General features: G+C 38.9%; 1 protein-coding gene and 1 long non-coding RNA gene across 4 annotated transcripts; one reads left to right on the forward strand and one right to left on the reverse strand.

Moving 5' to 3' along the window:
- Positions 1-2592: 2592 nt before the first annotated feature.
- LOC148347216 (cytohesin-3-like) lies at positions 2593-26427 on the forward strand. Its single transcript, XM_088323638.1, has 13 exons — positions 2593-2928; positions 15859-15941; positions 17009-17073; positions 17164-17230; positions 17323-17441; positions 20117-20197; positions 20269-20381; positions 22709-22857; positions 22943-23054; positions 23134-23210; positions 23660-23731; positions 23799-23953; positions 26154-26427. The coding sequence occupies exons 1-13, from the start codon at positions 2910-2912 to the stop codon at positions 26224-26226; spliced, it is 1185 nt and encodes a 394-aa protein (XP_088179764.1). The 5' UTR covers positions 2593-2909; the 3' UTR covers positions 26227-26427.
- On the reverse strand, positions 7834-26433 carry LOC148347217 (uncharacterized). 3 transcript variants are annotated; one of them, XR_015848006.1, is made up of 6 exons: positions 26306-26433; positions 25276-25314; positions 20071-20192; positions 17470-17504; positions 17269-17385; positions 7834-7921 (listed from the first exon to the last, which is right to left on the reverse strand). It is a non-coding gene; the product is annotated as an uncharacterized LOC148347217 (long non-coding RNA). The 3 variants fall into 3 exon arrangements; XR_015848005.1 differs by lacking the exon at positions 7834-7921 and having other exon boundaries at positions 17094-17385; XR_015848007.1 differs by lacking the exon at positions 7834-7921 and having other exon boundaries at positions 17094-17385; positions 26079-26421.
- Positions 26434-27562: the final 1129 nt, after the last annotated feature.

The following is a 27562-nucleotide window of genomic DNA, read 5'->3' on the forward strand; positions in this document are numbered from 1 at the left end:
TCAATGCGCCTTTCAGGAAACCCAAGGAAGTACTCAAGAAGGGTGGATGAAAAGGGAAACAGTATGTGTCGTATGATACACACAGGACTTAAAGGGATGGGTACAGAAGATTTTTTTTTCTTTTTTTCGCAAGGGTCTGTGCAATTCCTTAACAAATGTAGAGCAAAGTATAATTTCACTTTGTTTGTACTTTTCTTTTTTAATCCAGATTATTTTAATCCTTTTTGAATTTCAAGAACTCATGAGAGATAATGTCCTCCCCCACAAATGCTTTAATACAGGGGTGTCAAACTCATTTTAGCTTGGGGTCATATGGTAGAATAAAAAGGAAGGGTGAAAGGGAGGAAAAAAAGAGAGCGAGAGAGAGAGAGAGAACAAATTAGAAAGTAAGAGAGAAAGAAAGAATGTGAAAAAGAAAGAGATAAAGAAATAACATGAAAAGGAAAGATAAGTAGAAAAGAATGTGAGAGGGAGAGATGGAGAGAGAAAGAGAGAGAAAGACTTAAAATGAAAGAAAAAAAGGAAGATAGAAAGAATGTGAGAATGAAAGAAAGACAGAAATAGAGAAAGAGAGAGGGGGAGCGAAAGAAACAAGAAAGACAAGCACAGAGAAAAAGAGAGAGAGAAAAAGAAATGAGAGCGATAGAGAGAAAAAGAAATGAGAGAGAGACAGAAAAAAGACGCAGACAAAACAGAGAAAGATAGAGAGAACACAAGAAAGAGAGAAAGAGAGAAAGAGAGAAAGACAGAAAGACAGAAAGAGGTTGGGTTTCTTTGTGAGTGGCGCCTAGCTTTGGCGACATCAAGTGAACAAATTCCAAACTGCATCTCGCTTTTCTCTTGTGCCGCTTCTCTCAGCGTTGTCTCTTGGGCTGGATTCAATCCCTTGGTTGGCCTGATCCGGCCCGCGGACCACATGATTGTCACCCCCGCTTTAATGCAAAAACAACTTATTTACTGCTTTGACAAAGGTTTTTTTGTTGTTGTTTTTTTGCTTTAAAAACAAACAAAAATTGTATGCAATGATTCATCATGAGCCTCTAGAAAAATTCACCCCAAAAATGTATTGAAAACGTCTTCCTATTCATAAGAAAGAAAACTGTCTTTGAATAACAAGTGTACATGTTTCATTTCCTTAATCGACTCTGATTATTGCACAAGAGTTAGTTATTTCTCAAAATACATATACTACAATGGAAATACTGCAAAAATACTATAAAATTACAACCAAACTAAATATGAAATGCTTAAAAACAGGTAACTTGTAACACTAATACCAAAGTAATACTATGAAACAACTACTACAGTGATATTACAAATACTAAAATACTACATAGCGGCAGTGGCTCAGGAGGTAGAGCGCTCGTCTTGGGATCAAGAGATCGCAGTGCGAATCCCGGCTCCTCCGTGTTACATGTCGAAGTGTCCTTGGGTAAGACACTGAACCCGTAATGCCCCCAAAAAGCAGGTTTGCGCCTTACATGGCTGCATGGCCGCTAGTGGGAAATGTGAAGCACATTGTAAAAGGCTTTGGGAAGTCTTCATTTACTTGAAAAGCGCTATATAAATGCAGATCATTTCGATTTCATTTAAAGAAACTATGGAAATACTAAAATATAACGTACTACAAAAATACTAAAAAATACTACAATGGAAATGATTCAAAAACACTTAAACGGAAATACTACAAAAATACCATTACTGTAGTATTATAATACAAAATACTACTTCAGAAAAATTACAACAGAAATACTACAAAAATAAAAAGTATTCCAAAAATACTACAAACGTACCAATACGGAAATACTAAAACAATACTACTATGGAAATACTTGAAAATACTTTTACAGAAATACTACAAAAACACCACTTTTAAACTTTAATACAAAAATACTAAGACAATGAAAATAAATGATGAAATACTACATAACACAAAAAAAATCGCAAAATAGTACAATGGGAATATTACAAAATACTACAGAAATGCTACATAAATACTGAAACAATACTACTATTGAACTGTTTCAAAAATACTCCCACAGAAATACTACAAAAACACTACTAGTGTATAGTCTAATACATAGATACTAAGTCAATAAAACGATAAAAACAAATAATAAAATACTACATAATACTAAAGAAATCAACAAAATAGTACTATGGGAATATTGCAAAATACTAAAAATACTACATAAATACTAAAACAATACTACTATGGAACTATTTCAAAAATACCTCTGCAGAAATACTACAACAATACCACTAGTGTGTACTTTAATACATAAATACTGAGTCAATAAAACAATAAAAACAAATAATGAAGTACTACATAATAATCAAGAAAACAACAAAATAGAACTATAGGAATACCACAAAATACTACATAAATACTACATACATGCAAAAACAATACTACCATGGAAATATTTCCGAAAAATACTAAAAAATACCTCTACAGTAATAATATAATACAAAAATACCACTACAGAAAAATTAGTACAGAAATACTACAAAAATACTAAGAAATAAGATTAAAAATGTGCCCACTCCTGAATCAGAACGACCACTTGGGCGGGGCTTGGTGACGTCGACGAAGCTAAAGCGAGCGAGGACACGCACTCGCGCAGGATGAGACGGACAAGAGAGGAGAACGCTCTCATCGCGGGGACATTTTTCCATTTTTTATGTCCTTTCTCGCGATTAAGAATCTGATCGATATTTTCGAGCCAGTGACACGCTGCATTTTTATACATTTTCGCCATTTTCTGCGTCTTACAGTCTCGCTGCGGCTTGTAAAAGAGGGGAGAGGTGTAAGCAAAATCTAAATAAAGAAGGGGACGTTTATTATTATTATTATCTTTTGATTTGCGTGGGTTAGCTTGGACACACCTCGTGTCTGTCCTATCACTATGGAGGACGAGAATCACGGTAAGGATGACTTTCGTCTTTTCTTCTACTGACTCACCGGCATATTCGTTACAATGAACAACAACTGTCAATTTCCTCACTGCAATGTCCTTTCAAAACAAATGATCACAATCAAAAATCTAAAAGGTCTTTATCTTCTATTTGGAGTCAGCATGAGATAAGCTAAAGCTCTTTCTCCTTTGTAGATGGCTGATGAAATCCTGTGCCAGTAAATGTCATTCGATAGAAAATAAACACTGAAAAAAATCACTACCAATACATCCAAGGACTTTCTTAAGAGTTGAACACCATGCTTATATTTTTCATGCATAATAGTTTGCAAAACTAAAAATAATTCACTAAGATGGAATGCAGCCGACTCCTGGGCCAATGGAAGCGGCTCCCCTCATTCTGGTGAACAAATACAGTAGCAGGGAAAAGTGTGGCAGGAAAAATCAATACCAACACATCTGGATATTTGTAACCGATAGGTGAGAGGAAACGGTTTTTGTGTTGAAATTAACTCCTTTGTTTTAGTCTACAATCATAAAATGAACACTCCACTTCTTTTTTGAAATGCACAGTTTTTTTGCACAGACAAACCCTTATTCGCTGGGATGGAATGCAGCCGACTCCTGGCCCAATAGAAGCGGCTCCACCTCAAATCAGATTCAAATCAAAGCTAAATTGGACTCACCGAGGCAGACAAAAACTTAGATATCTCAATCATGTGGTGTAACATTAATGATTAATGATTGCTTTAGGGTTTAAAATAACTTAGTAGATTGAACACCAAATTCATTGAATTCTCTCTAGGATGCAATGCAGCTGACTAACAACCCAAAACAAGTGGTTCCCCTCATTCCAGTTAGCAAAGAAATACAGCAGTAGGAAAAGGTGTTTCAGGAGACATCACAACCAACATATGTGGTGACTTTTTCAGGAATTGAACACACCACTAAGCCTAATTTGCCAGAATGGAATACAGCCGACTCCTAGCCCAATTGAAGCGACTCTCATCGTTCAGATTCAAATCAGAGACAAAGAAAGCATAATAAACTCTTAACCATGTAGTGTAACGTTGTTAACATATATCCATCCATTTTCTGGACCACTCATCCTCTCTGGGGTCATGAGGATTAACATATGTATATTTAATAAGCAAAACTAAAACGAGTCGATCACGTTTATTATTCATCCATTAAGTACTAACACATAATACAACATCAAATACGGTAGTGGGAAAAAGTGTGTCAGGAGAAATGACTACCCACGCATCTGGAGGCAGAGCAGTAGTGAGTGGATAGCATGTCAGCCCACAGTGCAGAAGTCCAGGGTTCAATTCCAGCCAACACCCTCCCTGCGTGGAGCTTGCATGTTCTCTCCATCCCAAAAACATGCATGTAGGGTGATTGGTAGGTTCTAATTGTCTGCCTTCAATTATCTCTCTGTGTCCCTGCGACTGGCTGGTGACCAGGTTGCGATCTCCCCTGCTCACTGTCCAAAGACAGCTGGAATGGGCTCTAGCACCCCCGTGACCCTGGTAAGGTTAAGCGGTGCAGAAAATGTATGGATGGACATCTGGAGGATTTCAATGCCTCATTTATTTATGCGCAAACTTACCCTAATGCACGGGGATGGAATGCAGCCAACTCCTGGCCCTGGAGAAGCAGCTCCCCTCATTCTGACTTCAGAAGTGTCCAGCGAAACCTAGGTTTTTGTGGCGACCCACAGGAAAATATCTCATTCCAACATTCCGAATAAAAAGAGGAGAAATTTGTCATAATTTATACATTCAGAAAATATTTATTAATCAGATTCAGAGATTCAGATTCAGATATACTTTGTCATTCTTGTACACGTGTATACAGAACGAAATGTCGATACATCTGACCCGCACAGTTTCCTTGAATGTACAGATATAATAAATGTTGTACTGAGTTAGAGTATTGAAGTACTAATAATATGCTAAATAATTATAGCTTTGTATAGTATTATACAGTAGTGCAAAGAGTGCAAGAGGAGCAGCTAACCAGATGTGCAAAATAAAAAAATGCAAAATGTAATATTTCCAAAAGTTAAACCATGACACTACATTTTTAAAATATATTTCTTGCCCCTTGTTTATTCATTTGTGCCCAATGTTACCAGAATGGTGGGTGGGGGGCCATATTTTTGACACCCGCAACCTCCCCGAACAAACGTACATTCGCTCCTCAAATAGGGGAAAATCGCTTCTTTTTAATCAAAGTCATTTGTTATTAATTTAATCGATTGCAAATGAACTTCCTAAAATGGTCCCGACATAGTTCCCTTGCACTGAAAACACACTCCACAAACTTTTCAAAGCAAACCGTTGTTGTCAGCGTCGATCATGTGACGAGCTGTCAGATAGCTAGTTGTGATCAGACAGGAAACATGAGCCCCCCCGCCCCCTCACTCCAAACATGGCCCCTCTTTCCCCAATGATTTATTCAGATAACTTACCATAAATGTTAAACTAATGCCAAGCGTGACTCTCGCTCTGCTGCTCGCACGGTCGTGACTTAACACCTTCATTTGGTTGAGGGAATGGGGGGGGGGGGGGGGGGGCGCGGTTAAGGTTGGCACGCCTGGGGAAAAGAAACCGTCATCTGATGCACAAAAATATGTCACATTCCTGTACATCTCGGATTTTATTCAAACCACTTCATTGATCATTTTTTAAATATGTATTTATTTCTCGTTTTTGTATCAAGCACTTTTGTACATTTCTGAAATACCCTAATCACGTTAATACTATGTTATTACTATATTGTAAATTTGTTGCTGTTGTTTTTTATTATTTACCAATTAACTTGGAATTATTGGGTGTGGAACTTAGATAATTTTGAAAATATCTTCCTTGAAAATCGGGCACTGGCGTTTACATGTATAATCAGTCATAGGCTAATTAGGCTCATCGGTCAAATTTCTTAGAAAATCACAATGGTGATCTTTTCTGGTCAATTCCAATTCTGAGAGAGGAACAAGTCCTTTGTAATATATATTCATCATTAAAAATAAATAAGAAACAGATCATTGGCCTTGACTTCCAGAACAATAGAATAACCAACTTTCAAATTTTTATAATCATGATCTTGGTTAAATGGACAGAGTAAATTATTTGACCACTGGATGTCACTGGATTGTTTAGTGCAACTGCAAACGAGTGCTAAAAGGCACACGGAAGAATCCAAACTACGGAGCATCAAATTGACCAAAAAACAGTTTTTCTTCTCTTTTTCTTCTTCTCTTTCACAAGATTTTTGTTTTTTGTTGCTGTAAGATGGCCGACAATGATGTCAGATTCCTTAAGGTATAATAATATATAATAATAATAATAATACCAGCTCAGGTGACCCTAATATTAATTTAAAATGACCTTTAAGTGTTCCAAAAAAATGCACATTTGTAGGATAGTTAATTCTATCAAGACCAGAACAGAAACAGGACCCAATTGCGTAGCGTACCACAAGTTTTATTTGAAGGAACGAGGAAGGGCTGCGCCCACGATCCGGTGTTCGCTGGACGTGGGAAGCAAGTCGCTCTCGTACTTGGATTGTGATCTGAACACAGAAGTGGATCTTCCGTAGGGATGGAAAAACTGGTCGGTAGCCGGGCGGGACTGGGAGAGCAAGGCGTGGTCGGGTTCGGAAATGAGTTGTAAGCCAGAACGGGAGAGTAGACGTAACCACGGACAAAAAGAGCTCGTAAGTCGGGATGGGAGAGCAGACGTGGTCAGGATCAAAACAGGTCGTAGCCGGAGATAAACGGGAGCAAAAACGGGACAGGTGGGAGTCAGGGTCGAAAAACGCTTGCCAAGTATACACTGAGGACTGACAACAGGGGATTGACAGGAATGGGTTCAAATAGTGACAGGGAGCCAATCGGAACCCGAGGCAGTTGGCGCCAAAAGAGCTTTAAGTCCTTCTATAACATCTTCATATCGCCTGTCTCCAACTATTAAGAAGGAAAATTTTGGCACAGTTTTGTAAAGACAGAGAATTGCTTTTATGCTTATAAGCTTTGTGATGCAACAGTAAAGGATTAAAATATCTGGTATGTGCTTGAGAGTGAGTGGGAGCTTGTAAAATAAAGGACTTTTCTATTAAGAGCTGAGAGAGGAGACTACATATGGAGCTGATTAAGAGAGGCCGGGAAAGCTTGGCCGAATGTTACCGTCACCATGGGAAGAGTGCGTAAAAGTGTGAGTAGGTGGACGGGATGGATTTGCCGGCTCTTGCCTCTCGCCGGGATTTATCGCTAGTCCCAAGGGAGAAGGCGATCCCATAAACGAAGACACAAAAACAAGATTTTAGTAAAGGATTTGTTGACAGAAATAGAATCGATATTGACAATGTACAGAACAGAACAAGGAAGTTTACTAGGATCTTCAGGATTCAAAATCATCGAAGAACATACGAACACAGGCTCGACCGGGCATCTTCTACCTAAGTCTAAATGAACAAAACATGAAAGAGAAGGCAAGGCAGGTCAGAAACCAACTGAAAAAGGAATAATGACACAAGATATTAGAAACGGATTTATTTACAAAAAAGAGAATCGGTTTTGGGTAGTGTAGAGAAATAGAACATGGACATTTTCAAGGATCCAAAATTCAAAAACATAAGAGCGACACGAACACAGGCTTGACTATGCATCCTAAAGAACACTAGATAGCTATAAATGAACAAAACATGAAAGAAATACAAGGCAGAATATCTCAGAATACCAACTAAAAAAGGAACAACGACGCACGATGCTAGAAATTTATTTATATACAAAAAAAGAATCAGGATTAAATATCGCGCCGAAACAGAACAAGGAAGTTCACAAGGATCTTCAGAATACAAAGACATTAAGGGTACTTGAACACATGACCAACTACATCATCTTTCCATCTATCCATTTTCTGTGCCGCTTTTCCTCAGTAGGGTCGCGGGGGCGCTGGAGCCCATCCAAGGCAACCATACAGTTGCATAGGTAGGTAGATCTAAATGAACAAAACATGAAAGGGGACAAGCTGGAACACGTCAGATCACCAAAAGAAAAAAGGACAACGACACAAGATTTTAGATAAGGATGTATTTACAAACAAAATAATCTGTTTCGGAAAGTGTACAGAAACAGAATTAGGAGGTTTAGTAGGAGCTTTGAAATTCAAAGTCATCAACACAGGGCCGACTAAACATGCTAGAAACACTAGCTAGAGCTAAAAGAACAAAACATGAAAGTCATTTATCGATAAAATCTGTGAATTAATGAAGAAAGAGATTTTGATAAAATGTCTACCCAAAACACAATAAAGAAATAATTACAAGACATACATATCATATATTACTGAATAATCGGGAGGAAAGTGTATGATCTCGGACTAGGCTTTAGCAGTTTGTGCAGTCAATTCTTTTGATTGACTGTAGAATTTTTTTGTTTTTGTAGGGGCAAGGGGGGCGGGGTTCCTTCGATGCATAACAAGATAAAACGAAACAGAAACATTCGATTCCAAAATATGACATATGAAAATATTTTTTAGTATTCAAAAATAATCAATAATTAATTCAAAATAATTTCCAGAAGACAAAAAAAGAGTATGAAAGTAAGAGTAAGAGTAAGAAAGTAATTCTACAGATTTTGGAACCTTTTCGGCCCACAAGATGCGTTCCTTCCAGAGCCGCTCATAGATTTAGATCTTTCATTTCGGTAACCCCTCACCCCAATTCTGGAGTTAATCTCAATTAATCTAGGTTAAATTCATTCTATTTTTTTTTACAGATTTATATCAATCCTTCTACGAGAAATTGGATAAATAAAAAAAAAACATTCCGAAAATTCTCGAGAGATCAGGAACAAAAATGTTGGATGCCAGAAAAACAAAAGACAGCCTCATTTTTCATTCCCAGGATGACCAAATCCTGACTTGATGATTATTTTGGCATAAGACGGCAAAACCCGTCCGCGGATATTATAGAAGCCCTGATGCTGAGCAGATGTGGTGTGGGGACCACCCCCGTGACAAATGCCAGCATGAGGTCCCCCGTCCCCCACAAAAAACGCAGATTAACCAGCAATCGGCTTCTTTGAGCCCCGCTTCCTCTCAAGAGTAGTTAAAAACAAAATTGAAGCTCCCCAAATTTTTCCTCGCACGCGATTAAGTCTTCTGTTTGACATGCGTGCTCTCATGATGGACGACGGGCCACTCCCTATACCAGGGAAGTCAAACTCAAATTTGCTCAGGGCCCACATGGTAGAAAAAACATTCTCACAGGGGCCGGACTACTTGATGAAAGAGAGAAAGAGAAAGGGAGAGAGAGAGAGAGAGGGAAAGAGAGAGAAGGAACTAATTAAATGAAAGAGAGAGGGAGTGGAGAAAGAGAGAGCGAGAAAGAGAGACAGAAAGAGAGACAGAAAGAAGGAAAGAAAAAAGAGAGAGGGAGTGAAGAAAGAGAGGGAGAGAAAGAAAGAGAAAGAAAGAGAAAGAAGAAAGAAAGAAGGGAAGGAGAAAGAAAAGAAGAAGGTAAGGAGAAAGAAATAAGATAGAGCTAAAGAGTGACAGAAAAGAAAGACAGAGAGAGAGAGAAAGAAAGAGAGAGTGAAACTGAGAGACACCGCAAGAAAGAAAGGAGAAAGAAAGAGAGACAGAAAGATAAGCAGAAAAGTGAAGGCAAGAGAGAGGGAAAGAAAGAGGGAGAAAGAGAAAAAAAGAAAGAATTGAAGAGAAAGATAGAGAAAAAGAGTGAGAGAGAAAGAAAAGACACAACAAAATACAGCCACATTTCCTTAGATAGTGGCGTCTAGCTTTGGTAACATTAAGTGAACTTTTCAAATAGCAGCTCTTTTTCTCTTGTGCTTCTTTCAATGTTGTCTTGCAGGCCAGATTAAACCCTTGGCGGGCCTGATTGAGCCCATGGGCTGCATGTTTGACACCCCTGCTCTGTACGCAGCCAAGCACTATCCAAATGCTTGTTAAAGAATGTGTCACGTGAAATGAAACAATCGTAATAATTCCCCTTAAAATCCCGTTCTTGCTTTTATACAGTCCTCTTTTATGTGCATGCACCCGTGGCTGACGACGAGGCACTTCCTATCAGAAGTTAACCTCTTTTGAATACTCAAATTTAAAATAATAAATTGGATGATTATGAAAAATAATCCCGTCTTTGGTCTTCTACCTTCCTCTTTTGATGTGCATGCACCCATGGCTGACAACGAGGCACTCGCTATAAGTCTTGTTTGAATGCTTGAAATAGCCTCTTAGAAATTAAAAAAATATATAGATTACAAAAATATCAAATATCCTGTCTTTGCTCTTCTACCTTTCTCTTTTGACGTGCTGGCTTTCGAGGTTAACGACGAGGCGCCGCTATTAAAAGTAAACTGCCATGTAGGGTATTAAAAAAAATAAATTAAATAATATACAAAAAAAACAAGTCCACGCACTTCTAGATTCCTCTTTTGAAGTGCAGGCACCTGCGGCACACGACGAGGCACTGGGCTTGGAGGGGGCAGTTCGCAGGATTAGCGGCAGCTGGATTTGCAGTGTGTAGGAAAGCAACGAGGGGCTTTTAGATTACACCCACTTGTTTTCTTTTTTTCCCTCCGAAGCATTACAGTGCGCTAAGTCGCTTAATAATTGTCCGGGAAGCATTTTTAAATCCACTCCCACGTAGCAACCCATGTCTTTTTCCTTTTAATATGATATGTTTATTAATATTATTTAATATGTGTTGCAAATTCATTCATAAAGTTTATTGTATTTTGCACTATTTTTAACTTGATTTTATTGTAAAACATGGAAAGACATCCTTAAAACAAGAATTTCTTTTCAGAGCGATAATGTATTCCTTTCTTGGGGGTGTTAGATTTTAAATTTTTAAATTGTACCGTTTACCAAATTGTTCGAATTAGTTATCTGACTCCATTAACCAAACACAACCTACATTCTCCTAACAATGCGCGCTCGTTTCTTAATGGGAAAATATGGACAAGAGACCGGCATTTCCACACGGAGGCAGATTTAATTTCATAAACAACTTAGCTAAGTGAACTCCATCGAATATATGGCCGAATTAGCCGAATTAGTGTCGCTCGAGTCTCCGTCAAGCCTCCTCTCTCGATCTTCTTCCTTTATTCCTCTGCCCACGTTTTTTCCGCAAGCTGGTGTGCCGGCTCCTCCCATGGTTGTGCCAATGAAAGCCCCCTACGTTGCCCCACCATCTCGGAGAAGAGCATCCCGATGTCTGAAAACTCATAACAGCAGAGCGCTTATCAACACAACTTCTCCAAACAATGCCTGCCACCTGCGTCAGAGTCCTGTTATCAACAGAGCTAGACAAAACATTCCGCATTCGGATCAGCGTGACCTGAAGCCCTCTCAGTGAAAATCTTCTTTACACTCAATAAATGTAACTTGTATTTAATCGTATAAAATCCTTTATAGTAAAAATGTATAGAATCCTTCAGGGGGCTTATCGATACTGGTACCGATTCCACATTTAAATTCATCCAATGAAAGGATTTTGCAGTTTAAAGCAGAGATAGTAGAATATATTCACCTTATTTCACAAAATGTCCAGCAAAACCTAAAAAACTTCAAGTACCGCATATAAGCCTACATCGCACATAAAACTGCTTTAAACAGCCACATACTGAAATAAATTCTAAATATTCATAAAGCGTGTCCCTAAAAATCAATACTTTTTAAACTATGTATTCAATAAAGGTCATTATACTAGTAATAAGCTAAAAAATAATGTTTTAAAACCATTTACCGGTACTGTTTCTACAAGACTTTCAATGGCAGGCACTCGTATATCATTGCCATATTTTGCAAAATAATTTCCTTCTTCGACTCGATTGTTGTTCTCCCTGTTTTCCACGTTTACTTCACTTCATCACAAACCTTCTTGGGACACAATACGATGGACAGAAAAACGGAAATAAAACCAACAATATCACAATATTATGAGATGTGGCCCCTCTCAAAGGCATCGATTGACCGAACAGGAGGAAGACATAGAGCAGGGCATGATCGCCATCTACTGTTAAGGAGTGTAATTAACCCTTCGTTTCTTCTTCTTTATAGCATTATTTTGTCAAGGCAATGGTCCTCGACCCACTTATGGGTCCCGACTCATCCGGTTAAGAAAAACATTTCTAAATTTGTAAAACAGTCACTAGAGGGCACTAAAGTGCGAAAAAGAAATCGCAAGACACTATGCAAGATTTCTTTTTTTCGAGGTGAATGGCAAAAAAAAAATGTAGAAACGAAGTGAAAAAAGAATTTATGTGAAGATTTCCTTGGTAAAAGTTGTCGAGTGAAGATTTTGGGGTGTAGAGCAAAGCAGTTAAAGCTGTTGGTGGTCTTGCTTGGGGGGGCAGTTTCGGGGGATTTACTCCTAGTAGCAAATTTTGTGGGATTTGGGGTTTTTTTGGGGTGGGGGTGAGATTACGATGGTCGGACACATGATGGATGTTAAATCCTCTGGGTCCCCTCAACCCACTGTACCGTACTTTATTGTGTGTGTGTGTGTGTTACTGGCTTTTATTATCAAAAAATGAATGTTAGTGGTATTAAAATTAATGCTTTAAAGCTTTAATTCAAAGGTGAAAGTTTCAGACCGGTTATAACTCAAAACTCGAAATTTTAAAGCAGTTTTCACTTTTGAGTTAATTCTAAATGTGTATATTTCGGTTACAGGCTTGTTTTATTGATGAATTTTAGTGCTGTTAAAGTTAAAGCTTTAACTCAAATGTAAATGCTTTAGCAGTCTGAACTGAAATTCTTGAATTAATACTTTAACTTTTTGTTGTACAGGCTTATTTATCCCCAAAAATTAATTATAGCGCTGTTAAGGTCAAGGCTTTAATTCAAAAGTCAAAGCTTTAGAGTGGTTTGAACAGAGATCCTTAAGATTAAAATCAGATTTAATTCTTGAGTTAATACTTTTCTTTTATCTTTTGTGTAAAGCCATATTTGATAAGAACTTGAATTGTAGTTTTACTAAGGTTTATGCTCAAAGTAAAGGCTTTATAGAGGTTTGGTTTTAAAACAGTTTTACCTCTTGAGTTATTACTGTTATTTCAAATTTTCTGTTAATGGTTTGTGGTGCGGGTGGCACGGCAGCTGAGTGGTAAAGCGCGTCTGCGGCACAGTTCTGAGGTCATGGGATGGAATCTTCCTGTACGGAGTTTGCATGTTCTCCCCGTGCTTGCGTGGGTTTCCTCCGGGCACTCCGGTTTTCTCCCACATTCCAAAAACATGCATCTAAGGTTGATTGGTCGGTTCAAATTGTCCCTTGGTGTGAATGAGCGAGTGAGTTGTCCGTATCTGTGTGCCCTGTGACTGTCTGGCAACCAGTTCAGGGTGTCCCCTGCCCACTGCCCAAAGATAGCTGGGATAGGCTCCAGCACCCCCGCGACCCTACTGAGGATATGCGATGCAGATAATGGATGGCTGGGTCTGTTGTGCTGTTAAAGTTAGGCTTTAACTCTAAAGTAAAAGCTTTAGAGTGGCTTAATCTTAAATTCCCAATGATTTAGCGCAGCCTTAACGCTAGGGTTAATCGTGCACTTTTTATTCTGTGTTATGGGCTTATTAATTTTTAGAAAATTAGCAGTTATCAGTGCTATAAAGATTTAACTCAAATGTAAAAGCTTCAGAGTGGTTTCAACTCAAATCTCTAAGTTTTGGTAACAGACTTAACTCTTGACTTCATACTGTACTTTTATATATTGTGTTACAGGCTTTTTTCCTGTTTAATGCTGCTAAAGTTAAAGCTTTAAAGCTTTAACTTGAAACTAAAAGCTTTCGACCACTTTGAGCTCAAAAATTAACAGCAGTTTTAACTCTTGAGTCAATACTCTTTTTTATTTTATGTTACAGGCCTATTTTATCACATTATTAATGATAGCTCTGTTGAAAAATGTAAGCTTTTAAACTTTAACTCAAATATAATCCATTTGGAACAGTTTGAATGAAATCTCAAAGCTTTAAAGCAGCAACTCTTGAGTTAATGCAGGCTTTAAAAGCTGCAAAACAGAGTTAAAGCTTTAACTTTTGCCAACCCTAGATTGAATGAATCACATGATCATAAATTGAAGGAATTAAAAAAAAGAATACAGCCCTGCCAAATGACTTCTTCTCTGCTTTCCAAAGAAACCCAATTAAGAAATGAATCATGGAAGGTCACCGTTATTTGAATTAGCGGACCAGCCCTGCGCCATTTTGAAACAAGATTAACTGTCAGCGCAAAGAAGCGAGGGCTTTTCGATTTACGAGTTGGGAAAGACTCGTAAGATCTGGTCAAGGGGATAATGGCGGCTTTTATGACGTCTGCCATTGATTCGATTTGGAAGGAATCGGGATCGTAATCGCGCGTGCCGTTGTTGCAGTCGACATAAGTTCATTAGCTAATGTAGGGCCTCAGGCGTGCCCCATTCGAAAGGCTTCCTTGTTCAAAAAATTTAAATGCCCTTTTCTATGTTTTGCTCTGCTAGCTTGATCCTAACAGGGACTAAATACTAACATCCAGAGTTGGCCGTTGGTTTTCCGAGAAATGCATTTTAAAAGAAGACAAGACATAATTTACACGACTTAAACTGAAAGGTTTCTATTATTTATCCTCTGCAAAGAGTAACTGCTATTTTTTCTTTTTACTTGAGAAATAAATTAATAAAATGACAGCAAATATTGACACCAGCAACTATCAACTTGTATTTTGCTTTTTTTTCTTTTGCTTATTTCTTTTCGTTTAGTTTTGGGGTTTTTTCTTCTGTGGTCCCCAGTTAAGCTTTCCTCTGTTATGTTTTGTTTTATGATTTTGTCTGTTTCACTTTGTGTATCCAGTTTAGTTTGTTTTGTTTGGTTGCATTGTGGTTATTGTCTTTTGTGTTCCTCTGCTGTGCTTTGTTTTGTGTGTTTAATTATGTGTGTTTTCTTTTACATATTTGTTTTTGTGATTTTGTCCATTTTGTTTTGTTTGATTTTTTGCTTTAGTTTTGTTTAGTGTTTTTGCCGGTTTGTTTTTTTGTATTTTATTTTGTTTTACTTGTCTTTTTTTTTCCTTTTATGTTCCTCTACTTTGTTTTGTATGTTTTGTTTTTGCCTGTTTTATTTTGTTTTTTATACCTGTTGTGCTTCTCTGCTTTAGTTTTCTTTGTTTTGTGTGTTTTGTCTATTTTGTTAACCTTGTTTTTGTGTTTTCTTTTGTGTATTTTTTGTGTTACTCTTTTTTTCCCTTTTAGATTTGGTCTTTGTGTTCTTCCGAGGAACTAGATGAAAATGAGTTTATAGATAAATCTGGTTTGTGCGAAATATGTGCGTTATCCCCGTTAAATAAAAACATACACAAATCTAAATGTGCTCAAATTCGACCCACTTGCCGTTGATATTTACTGATGTAATGCAAAATTTTTAAGATGCTATTTAAGTGTGGTAAGGAAAAACTTGGTGATGTTATTTCCGACGTTAGCCCCACGTAAGCCTAAGGCTATTTCTCGTGCCTTGGTGGGCTTGATTGAGATTGAGAAGTTACTTCATCTCTTCTGCTTTCTGGTATTTTTCCTGGAGTTGGTAGTTAAATCTCAGAATCCAGCGCAACCTAATCTGGACGGATTTTATTAATAGAATTATCCGCAGGGCCGAGTGGGCCAAGGCGCTTTGAAGTGGATTAATTAAAAGCCTTTTGCCTGCTTCTCCGGTTAATTAAGATGATAACACATTGCTTGGCTGCTTTGAAACGAGGCGAAACTGCGAAGCAGCAATGATCTGTAGAAAAACACGTTTTTTTTTCCCGCCTCTCCGAGGTGCCAGATAGGATTCTCACTCCGCCCTCCCCTCGATTTGCCTTTTGATCTCGGCATATCGTGTGCACTATAGAACGAGAAGGGACTACCGTTGAGATGTTGTGTTTGCTCCATCATGCGTTTCAGTTCCTGAGGATCTCTCCCTGGAGGAGAGGGACGAGCTGTGCAACATCCGGCGCAGGAAGAGGGAGCTTCTTGACGACATTGAGGTGGGTGGGCACTTGGTTCATGTCCTTTAAGCCTCAGTTCAATGATTTCCATTGCGATCCGCCACATGTTATTTTGAATTTGGTGAAGACTGGATTCTATTTTGAGCAAACAGGGTTTGAAAATCGGATTTGGGTTGACTCGAGAGTAGAACCTTTTGACCAATTTCAGTTGGTGTAATTTCAAGTTGGTTGTCAATTGTAGACCTTGGACACAGGGATCGAGATACTGGTTGAATCCAGAAAGTTGAATTTGGGACCTTCAGCAGTTTAGCTATCCCTGGTTTGATTGAAAATTCGCAACACAAAAATTCGAGGTTGTTTCAAAATGACACCTATCTATAACCGGTCAAATGTGACCAAAGTTGGGATGTATCTAGCTGGCCTGGAGGTTTGTTTTTAGGATCAAAAGGTTAGTTTGGTTCCTTTATGACCCATTTTGGACTAACTGTTCTGAGAATACAGTTGACCCCCAAGATATATCATCAATTCGTTCTGAGGTGGGGAACGCAAACTGAAATAGCCATTAAGTGGGCGAAACCTATGCTCATAAGCTAAACCCCCAATGTTTGCTTGTCCCTTTAGCATTGCTGGAAGCCTCAGACCCAAAGCAAAGATCTTTACAAAGCACATGAGATCCTGAACTGAAAGAGGAGACACATGGCATTGTGGGAGTTAGTTCAGCCGATAGCATATCAGCTTTTTCCTGACGCCGTGAAGCAAGCCAATAGCAGACCAGTAGTTTATATGATGCCAACCAATAGCTGACAAGTATCTAAAGATGTAACCACATTACAAAAAAAATGCAAAGTTTGAATTAAATAGGTTGGAAACACAAAATAATTTGTTGGTGTGGTATAGTGGGGGAAATGCCGTAAAGAAATGCAGAAAAAACCTCCTGTTCCACACCATAATGTGAAACTGTCGTAGTTTGGGGTCACCGCATAGCAGGTGTCTACTGTATAACTCAAATTGGAATAATATTGCTTAATCTAACATTTTCCTCTTATTGATAATTGATAAGCTATAAACTGAATTTGTCTTCTGCATCAAACGATTCGGTCCTACAGAGGTTGAAGTACGAGATCGCCGAAGTCATGACGGAAATCGAGCAGCTGACGTGCGTCGGCGAGAGGTAAAACACTCATCACCAGGTCGGCTTTTATATTTATTTGATGTCCAACAGGCTTGGTAGTGATCCATTATTTTTTCATGTATCTCTTAGTAAAACATCCCAAAGAAACAAACAGATTGGAATGGGTCGGAAGAAGTTCAACATGGACCCTAAAAAGGTATTTCCTCTCTCAATTTCATGCTTCAGGGGCTCTACCTTCTCAATCGTTTTACTTTTCAAGAATGACTTATCCCCTTTCATGCTCTGCAGGGAATCCAGTTCCTCCTGGAGAACGACCTACTTCAGCACACTCCAAACGACATCTCTCAGTTCCTGTATAAAGGCGAAGGTCTCAATAAGACTGTAATCGGAGACTATCTTGGTGAACGGTGAGAAAAACGTTGCCGAGGAACTTACGTGAGACTTCTGTTAGTTTTTTTTCAATTACCCTCCTAAAACAGAACGATAGCTACGTCAGTTTCTGTTATAAATGATATTTATTTAATTCCGAATCTAATTTGGTGGGTACCGATTTGGCCAGCAGGTAGTGCTCACGGAAGTAAAACTTTAAACATATTTTAATTTTAGCTTTAAATAATCAATGTTTCCGTTTCATATGGATACTGATTGGTCAGTCCAGAAGCAAGATAAGAGAGACACATAAATAATGCATGTGTTTGGTTTTAACAAACTATGTTTTTACCCAACAAGGAAAATTGAAACGAACGAAAGAATAAACGACATTCTTGACAATAGCCCTCGCAGTCTTAGGAAAGGGGAACAGGGGAAGAAATTCTGTAGCAATAATGAAAATAGTGATCCATAAACCCGGTTTCAAGAAAACCATCTCATTTAAATGATCAGGAATCGTTTTCATAGCATGTCACAATTATATATATACCCAGCACCAAACGGTTTGATGCGAAATCCTTTCTTGCCTACCTTTGGGTCAGACAAAGAATATCGGGGGTTGGAGGAAAAAGGTGGTGGGTGTGCATAGTCACATCATTTTTTGACCACCCAATAATGCTACATCCGGTGTGCAACTTGCTTTGGATGGGATAAACAACCCCCCCCCCAATATATATATATATATATATATATATATATATATATATATATATATATATATATATATATATATATATATATATATATATACTGGACTGTCTCAGAAAATTAGAATATTGTGATAAAGTTCTTTATTTTCTGTAATGCAATTAAAAAAACAAAAATGTCATACATTCTGGATTCATTACACATCAACTGAACTATTTCAAGCCTTTTATTATTTGAATATTGCTGATTTTGGCTTACAGCTGAAAAAAACTCAAAAATCCTATCTCAAAATATTAGAATACTTCCTCAGACCAAGTAAAAAAATAATTTTATAACAGCAAAACTAAATCAAACATTTGAAAATGTCCATTGATGCACTCAGTACTTGGTTGGGAATCCTTTTGCACGGATTACTGCATCAATCCGGCGTGGCATGGAGGCAATCAGCCTGTGGCATTGCTGAGGTGTTATTGATGCCCAGGATGCTTCGATAGCGGCCTTCAGCTCATTTGCATTTGTAGGTCTGGTGTCTTTCATCTTCTTCTTAACTATACCCCACAAATTCTCGATGGGGTTCAGGTCAGGGAAATTAGCAGGCCAATCAAGGACAGTGATGCCATGGTCAGTGCACCAGTTACTGGTGGTTTTGGCACTGTGGGCAGGTGCCAGATCATGCTGGAAAATGAAATCCTCATCTCCATAGAGCTTTTCAGCAGATGGAAGCATGTAGTGCTCTAAAATCTCTTGGTACACGGTTGCATTTACTCTGGACTTGATGAAACACAGTGGACCAACACCAGCAGCTGACATGGCTCCCCAAACCATTGCTGACTGTGGGAACTTCACACTGGATTTCAAGCAACTTGGATTTTGCTCTTCTCCAGCCTTTCTCCAGACTCTGGCGCCTTGACTTCCAAATGAAATGCAAAACTTGCTTTCGTCTGAAAAGAGGACTTTGGACCACTCTGCAACTGTCCAGTGCTTCTTCTCCATAGCCCAAGTCAGACGCTTCTTCCGTTGTCTTGAGTTCAGAAGTGGCTTGACCATGGGAATACGGCTATTGTAGCCCATTTCCCGGACACGTCTGTGAACTGTGGCTTTTGATACCTGGACTCCAGCTTCAGCCCACTGTCTTTGAAGCTCCCTCAAATTCTGGAAGCGGCTCTTCTTCACAATTTTGTTAAGGCTGCGGTCATCTCTCTTGGTTGTGCAGCGTTTCCGGCCACATTTTTCCCTTCCAACAGACTTTTTGTGGATATGCTTTGAAACTGCACTCTGTGAACAGCCTGCTCTTTGAGAATTTTCCTTTTGTGTCTTACCCTCCTGATGGAGGGTATCAATGATGGTCCTCTGGACAGCAGTCAGATCAGCAGTGATTTAGTTTCCTGAACCAAGCTGAGTGTTTTTAAGGCTCAGGAAACCCTCGCAAGGTGTTTCAAGTTAATTAGATGATTCAGGTGATTAGTTGAATAGCCTACTTGTATACTTTTTCAAGATATTCTAATATTTTGAGATAGGATTTTTGAGTTTTCTTAAGCTGTAAGCCAAATTCAGCAATATTCAAATAATAAAAGGCTTGAAATAGTTCAGTTGATGTGTAATGAATCCAGAATGTATGACATTTTTGTTTTTTTATTTGCATTACAGAAAATAAAGAACTTTATCACAATATTCTAATTTTCTGAGACAGTCCAGTATATATATATCACCTGTTTTCATTAAAGTGGCATTATTTTTGCACTATTCTAAAATATGTGAGGACAAGTTTTACCACAGAACAGACCGCAAATGGGCGTGTGGTTTTGAATGTGTCCGTTTTTCATTAACCTGGCCTAAACGCAGAATGTTTTGGGGGGGATTGGCCAGCTCTAAAAATTGCTTCCACACGCTACCTCGGCATCTTGTTGGAATAAACAAGTCATCACCACAGGAACGCTGAGCCAAGCCGCATTTCCACACCTGTTTTCCTTTCCTGTAATGGAAGGCGTCTGTTTTTTCTCACCAGGGACGACTTCAACATCAAAGTGCTGCAGGCTTTCGTGGAACTTCACGAGTTTGCCGACCTCAACCTGGTTCAGGCACTACGGTCAGATTGGAAACAAGAAAAAACGTCAGCGGATGCGTCCTGACTGAATCTTCTTTCCGTTTGCATCACAGGCAGTTTCTGTGGAGTTTCCGCCTGCCGGGTGAAGCTCAGAAGATCGACCGCATGATGGAGGCCTTCGCGTCGCGCTACTGCCAGTGCAACCCTGGCGTCTTCCAGTCGACAGGTCAGACACAAAAACAACTTTTAGAGGAAGTCTCTTGAGACCTAAGCTCTTGTTTGGTGTGCAATCATGAAAGGGAATATGTAAGCATGGTCTTAAAAGGTTAAAGCATCTTTAAAAGCTGCAAGAGGTGCGCAGTCTTAAATCATCAAACAGATTGAGGGAAAAAACATCTACAGTGGCGATCAAAATTAGAGAACAATTTACAAACAATTTATTATTTCTGAAAAAATACCATCTTTACTGCTTAACAGTGTAACTAGACTTTGTTTTGTCTATACCAAGCTACTACAACACTTTTTCACAAACTAGATAAGGCATTTCAACAACAAAACTGTATTTTGCCAAAAATGCACCGATTAAAATTAGAGAACACTTTCAGGTGCCTCCCACCCAATGGTAAGAATTCAGCACATTGTGCTAATTTTCTTGATCTCCTTGATCCGTCAGCCCCCATTTAACTGGAATTCTGACTGTGCAAGATGGTGGGCTGTCCTAAAGTAAGCAAGTTGTCCAGATAAAAACGAAAGGGATGACTCTATCAGCCACAGCAAGATAAGTTGATCGTTCCAAATCAGTCATTTCAAGAATATTGAATCTTTACAAAACTACAAACTTACTCAAGTCGCCCAAGAAAGCTAGTCGTCCACGAAAGAGAAATGGGTAATCAGTTCCACACTGCAGCTGGAATTGCTTGCCAGTTCAGTACTCAACATGGTAAGGATCTGTCTCGCCATACAGTGTCTCACCGTTTAAGAGCATTTGTACTGAAATCCCACACTGCTGTGATCAAACCTTTAATTGACTAAATAAAAAAATAAAAAATACACTAAGCTTTGCTGAGGAGAACTGGTCCAGAGTTCACTTTAGTGATAAAAGAAAATGTAATCTATTTGGGCCTGATGGGAGGCATTATGTTCAGTGACACATTGGAGAAAGGCGAAACCCAGTGTGTAAACAAGTCACTGAAAGGTTGAGGAGGAAGTGTCATGGTTTTGGGCATATTTTCTGCAGCGGGAGTTGTGCCTGTGTCACACAGCAAAATGGGTAAATGATTTACTTAAAGGTGAAAACATTGAATTAATGACATGGCCTACCCACAGTCCTGATATCAACCCAATGAGAACCTCTGGAAAATCCTTGTTGACAGAATTATGGTCAAGAAACCCAATACAATCACCAAACTGTGGAGCGGGCTGAAAGAAGAATGGAACAAAATAACACAAAAGCTTTGCAAGATATTGATGATATCCCCTGCTGAAGTCAATGACAGCAAAGGCCTGTACACTTCTTACAAATTGCAGCGGTTGTAACCTTCAGACATTTTTTTCCGCACCAAAGTTAATGTTGTTCTCGAATTTTGAACAGTGTGTTCTTTAATTTTGATCGGTGCGTTTTCTGAAAAATATTTTTGGGGGTGAAATACTTTGTCATTTTGTGAAAAAAGTGTTGTAGTGCCGTGATATAGATTTTAAAAAAATGTCATTTCATCATGGAACAGTGAAGAAGGTATTAATTCTAAATTATTAAAAGATTTTATGAGTTGTTCTTCTTTTTTATAAGTTGTTCTAATTTTGATCTCCAGTGTATATTTAGATAATTTTTTATCCCTCTTTCTATCCATATCTCATCCTATCTCTCTCGGTCTCTGTCTCACCATCCCTCTTTCTAATGATCGATCCTTCCATGTATTTTATCCCTCCTTCAATCTTTATCTCATCTATTTTTATTTATCAATTTATCTCTCTCTCTATTTCTCTTTCTCAGTCTCACAACCCTCTATCAATCTATTCTATTATTTATGTATTTATTTATCTATCCATCTACTATCTCAATCTCTCAGTCCCTCTTTGTCTTTCTTTCTCTTTCAATGTGTTTTGCACTCTCGCTATATTTGCCCATCTTTTTGTTGCCATATCCATCTCTGTCTGTTTCTTTCTCTCTCCATCTCGCTCTATCCATCTCTATCCCTTTCTCTCTGTCTTTTTACACTCCCTCTATCTATTCATATACTTATCTATAATTTCTCAATCCATCTCACTATTTCGCCATCTCTTACTATGTCATCAATATACCTGTCTGTCTGTATGTCTCTTTCTGTCAGTCTGTCTGCCTATCCACCCCTCTACCTAGCCATCCATTCTCTACCTATCCATACAGGTATAGCTATCTGTGAACTAGCTAGATTAATAACCAACCATCTATCCAGACATGAAAAAATGTTAGGTATGTGTAGACTAGTTAGCTTAGTTTAGAGATAACTACCTCTGGACATAAACATGTCACCTAAATACATTTGATACGACAAAAAGGTTCTTCACTCCTTCCAGACACATGCTACGTGCTATCGTTTGCCGTCATCATGCTAAACACAAGCCTGCACAACCCCAACGTCCGAGATAAGCCTCCCGTGGAGCGTTTCATCTCCATGAACAGAGGAATCAACGAAGGGGGCGACTTGCCCGAGGAGCTTCTCAGGGTGAGGAGATATTCGGGGGTCCAACGTGTCACAAATTGCTCTTTCCCACGCGGACTTTCCTCCTTCACGACTGTTTTTTCTACAGAATCTTTACGACAGCATAAAAAATGAGCCGTTTAAAATTCCGGAGGATGACGGCAATGATCTGACGCACACCTTCTTCAACCCGGACAGAGAAGGGTGGCTCCTCAAGCTTGGTATGGAGAAACATTAACAATAATATAATATTTTGGGTCGGACAGAATCCCAAGAGCCTTTTTTTTTTGCTATCGTTAGGCGGCAGAGTGAAGACGTGGAAGAGGAGATGGTTCATTCTCACCGACAACTGCCTCTATTACTTCGAATACACCACAGTAAGTAGATACTGTATGTTTTTCCGTTTACTTTTATTTAGAAGTATAGGGTCGATATTATTGGTTCCACTGGGGATTCAAACCAAGGGCCTTTTGCCTTTAAAACAAGCATGATGAAGACTACACTATATAACCAACGAAATTATGTGGAAAAAAAAGTCAACTTCAGCTGTCAATTACAATCATTGTTTTGTTTTAGGGGGATTGCACAAAATTAGAGGAATCTGTTTTGTGATTTTTGCTTCCAATGGCGCGTTTTGTTATTCTGGGATTTTTTTTTTTAGTAATAACATAACAGTGACTTCAGAAGGGTCTTTCGCACTAAATAAGTAACTCTCAGCTTCAAAGGTGAAGCAACATATGTAGACAGAGGAAATTAAAACATAATTAAATGATAGGTAGTACTTAATTGTAAATGTTCAAATACCAATGCTAACATTTATTTCCAGGATAAAGAGCCACGTGGGATCATTCCTTTGGAGAACCTGAGCATCCGAGAAGTAGATGAGCCCAGGAAACCGGTAAGGAAACACACGTCCTAATTCTTGACATTTTTTAGCCTTTTTTTCACTACCACCCCCTCTCCAGAACTGCTTCGAACTCTACAACCCCAACCACAAAGGCCAGGTCATCAAGGCCTGCAAAACGGAAGCAGACGGACGCGTGGTGGAGGGCAACCACGTGGTTTACAGGATATCAGCCCCCACGCCCGAAGAGAAGGAGGAATGGATCAAATCCATCAAGTGGGTCCATTTACACTAGGGGGAAGGAGGGAGGGGGCACTTAGCCATGTGTCGGCTTCTCACCGCTGACCTTGACGATGATACAATGGAAATGTGCAGCTCACGGGAATGCATTTTCTCACACTTCCACACGGATAACGCACCAAAGCGCGTCTGCTTTGTGGGATAAGCTCACTTCCCTTTGAGTGAGGCAAACACACACAACTGGGCTTGATAACAGGACTCTGCTTTCTCTCCCAAAAATTGAAAAAATCTTTAGAAGTTGGTGACTCATTATAGCCCTGTCATATGACATAGATCCGTTCTGAAGCGGGAATCGCAAAGTGAAATTGCCGTATAGCGGTGGATAGAATCCTATGCTAATTTGTAACTTAAGCCTCATACCCTAAATAAAAAACTGGAAGTTTTACCCATTAGAGTATCACCTGCATTGAGACGCAAAACCATTACTTTGGTGGCATTTCCCTTTTTGACAGGATTATTCACCTATAAAGTGACCTACCTGATTGCTTGCAAAAGATTGTAACCCTGGACGAACTTGTTCTGGCCTAAGAGAGTGGAATGTCTCTTTGGGAAAGCAGCTGAGTCAGCAAAAGAAATGCTGAGTCAGCTTTTTCTTAGCAGTTTTCACATTTGGGGTATATACCTGACTGCCTGTCAAAGACAGTGGCCATGACTATACTCCTTCCCTATTTTCTTGGATGGACAGATATTCACAAACAAAGAAACAGACAGACACACAGAAGTAGTTAAACTCAGTGAGATGTATCTGTTCTTTTTAGGTTGGTTGTATATATATATATATATAGAGAGAGAGAGAGAGAGATCCCAAACTAAAATGTTATCACCACCCTCAATTTGCTTTCGGGTAATAAACATAATAGTAAATAGTAAGCGCTACATACATATACGTATGTACAAATGTTTAAATAACAGTAAAAATGAATATACCGTACAACCATTCATTTTCTGATCCACTTATCCTCTTGAGGATTGCTGGGGTACTGAAGTCCTTCATGGCTGTCATCGAGCAGTGGGCAGGGAATACCCTCAAACAGAAAACCATTTATACACTCACTCATACCTTGGGACAATTCGGACCTCCCAATCAGCCTGCAATGCATTTTTATGGAATGTAGGAGTAAACTGAGGTGCTCAGAGGATAGTCACACAGGCAAGGGGAGAACGTGGATGCTCCGTGTAAGGAGGCTGGTTGCATGACTTAAACCTTAAACCTCAGAACTGTGGAGCAGATGTGCTAACCACTCATCCACTGTAATGATTAAACCTACATATAAAAGAAAACTGAATTTGTGTTTTACCTTTGGTGTGACTTGAATTCAGCTGGTCCAGTGGAGTAGCTGGCAGATGCAAAGGGGGAAGGAGACAGCAACCAAAGATTAAAAATTAAACAGATTTCAAATCTTGCAAAGACTGTCATGCCCTTACAACACATTCTGGCTATTATAGCCTCCTTTTTTTTTAAATAATAGTCCCTATCACCAGTTAGTCCTAGCCATGTAAATGAGAAAATGAAGCCATTTGTGTGGGTACTTTGCATTTCTTCTCATCGCTGACTTTGAACCTTGGATCCCATAGCCAGTAATAACAGTACAAATAAATAAATATTGTAAAGTCTTTACAAAGCACATGAGATTCGAAAAGAGGGGCAGTCTGGGAGGGAGTTCAGCCGACAGCACATCGGTATCTTCTTGAAGCCGTGAGGCAAACCAATAGAAGACCAGCATTTAATGTACCGTTTACCAATAGCAGACAGGCGTCTTGGACAAGTAATTTAGATAAAATTATGTAGTTTATGGGCAGATACAATAATTTGTTCTTGATGTGGATAAATGGGCAAAATGCCGTAAAGAGGGGTGGATAACCTTATTCCACCCTGTAAAGTAAAAACGCCGTAAGGCGGGCACGCCGTATCCCGGGGTCTACGGTATAAGCGGATGAGTGGTTATATGATGGAAGGAAAATAGTATTACAGACCCGCTGTGCTCTCTAATGGTGCGACAATCCACTTAGCATTGACACGTCTAGCTCCAAAGACGACAACTTGAGCTGCAGAAATGATAACATGCTCTTTTGCAGCACAATATACTCATGAATTACTCACCGTCTTTGGCATGTGCAACACAGTAGCATAGAAAATATTTGGATCTACTAATTCCTCTCCTTTTTTCTCTCCCAGAGCCAGCATCAGCAGAGATCCATTCTACGACATGCTGGCCACCAGGAAAAGGAGGATAGCCAATAAGAAATAACCAAAGGCCTTTTTGCTCTCCTGATGCATCACTGCCACGCTCCAGGCCAGCAGAATTAAAAAAAAAACTTTTTTTTTACCTTTGGATGAGCTCTGGCTTCAAAAAGGAAGAAAGTTGTTGTGAAACGGCATTGGCTCTCCATGGCGGATAATGGCGGAATTACTCCCTAGCAGGAAGCGAATGAATCAGCTGGTCTGATTTGTATATAATAATAATAATAATTTCCTTGTATTGTCATTCTGTGTAACAATGTACACAGAACGAAATGTCGATTGCATCTGACCCGATGCAGCCGCAGCCAAGAGAGGGCGCCGCCGACCACTTTTTAAGTCTTAGGAATGACTCGGCCGGGGCGCGAACCCGAACCTCCCAGTCTCAAAGCGGGCGCCTTACCATCTAGGCTACTGAGCTGGTATATGCAAAACGGGTTGATTTAATCGTTTTTAGATAAACAAACAAACTGGATACACCCAAAAAGTTAGGGGTTCAATTTTAGTATGGATCTAAAATGCACTTTAGATGCGAGGGAACCAATGTATAAAATGCTAGAATAAAGCTAGCAAACAAACGGCTTAAGTGCAGTACTGTATTACGACAAGGTTGTCACTTGTTACGTTATGACACAATTTGAACACTAACTAATAACAATGTATACGTTTAAGAATACACCCTACTACTAAATTGTTAAAAACAAAAAAATAGGCGAGGGAATCAACTACCTTCGAACCATAAACTTTAAAAAAATATATATGACTATCTAAATGAGAAAGCGGCGGTGACTAAAAGAACTATTGTTTAAAGTATAATTTGACTTTCCGGAAATAATTCGGCAACATTTGTTTTTAAAATCGCGAGAAATAACGCGAGACCTGCAGAGGAGGACGGAATTGTGGAGCTCATGTCTCTGTGCGCCTAATGCTCCCAATTCACGATCTCTATATCAGATATGGAACGACGACAGGTATATATTTATTAAACAAATTCTTGCCAGTTAAATTCAATTTTGTTAGAAAAGTTGAATACTGTACATTATCTGCGCGTTACACTGCCCCCTCCTGATTAAAACGGGTATAATACATATATTTTGGGGGGAAATTTGAATACGATTAAATTTGTTAATTGGGCTATGAAACTCTTGGGAAAGGTTTATTACTTCATACATAAAGTGCATTTTAGGTTCATCCTAAAATCCCACCGAATATTTCCTCTTTTTATGTACATTTTGTGTGTGAAATATACAAATTCATATGGCCATTACAGCCATCGAGTATCATTTGATAATTTGCACTTCAGTTTTGTTTAGAGTAGTGTATTTGATGACAATATAGGTTAGATT

Source organism: Urocampus carinirostris, chromosome 19 (assembly GCF_059441175.1).
Source record: "Urocampus carinirostris isolate Australia breed hairy pipefish chromosome 19, RoL_Ucar_1.0, whole genome shotgun sequence".
Taxonomy (NCBI): Eukaryota; Metazoa; Chordata; class Actinopteri; order Syngnathiformes; family Syngnathidae; genus Urocampus; species Urocampus carinirostris.

What these genes read in the sequence shown, in the direction of transcription:
- LOC148347216 (XM_088323638.1), top strand. An exon ending in TGGCGTCTTCCAGTCGACAG is followed by an intron (nt 20,382 to 22,708) that starts GTCAGACACAAA and finishes CACTCCTTCCAG; the next exon opens with ACACATGCTACGTGCTATCG. An exon ending in AGGGTGGCTCCTCAAGCTTG is followed by an intron (nt 23,055 to 23,133) that starts GTATGGAGAAAC and finishes TGCTATCGTTAG; the next exon opens with GCGGCAGAGTGAAGACGTGG.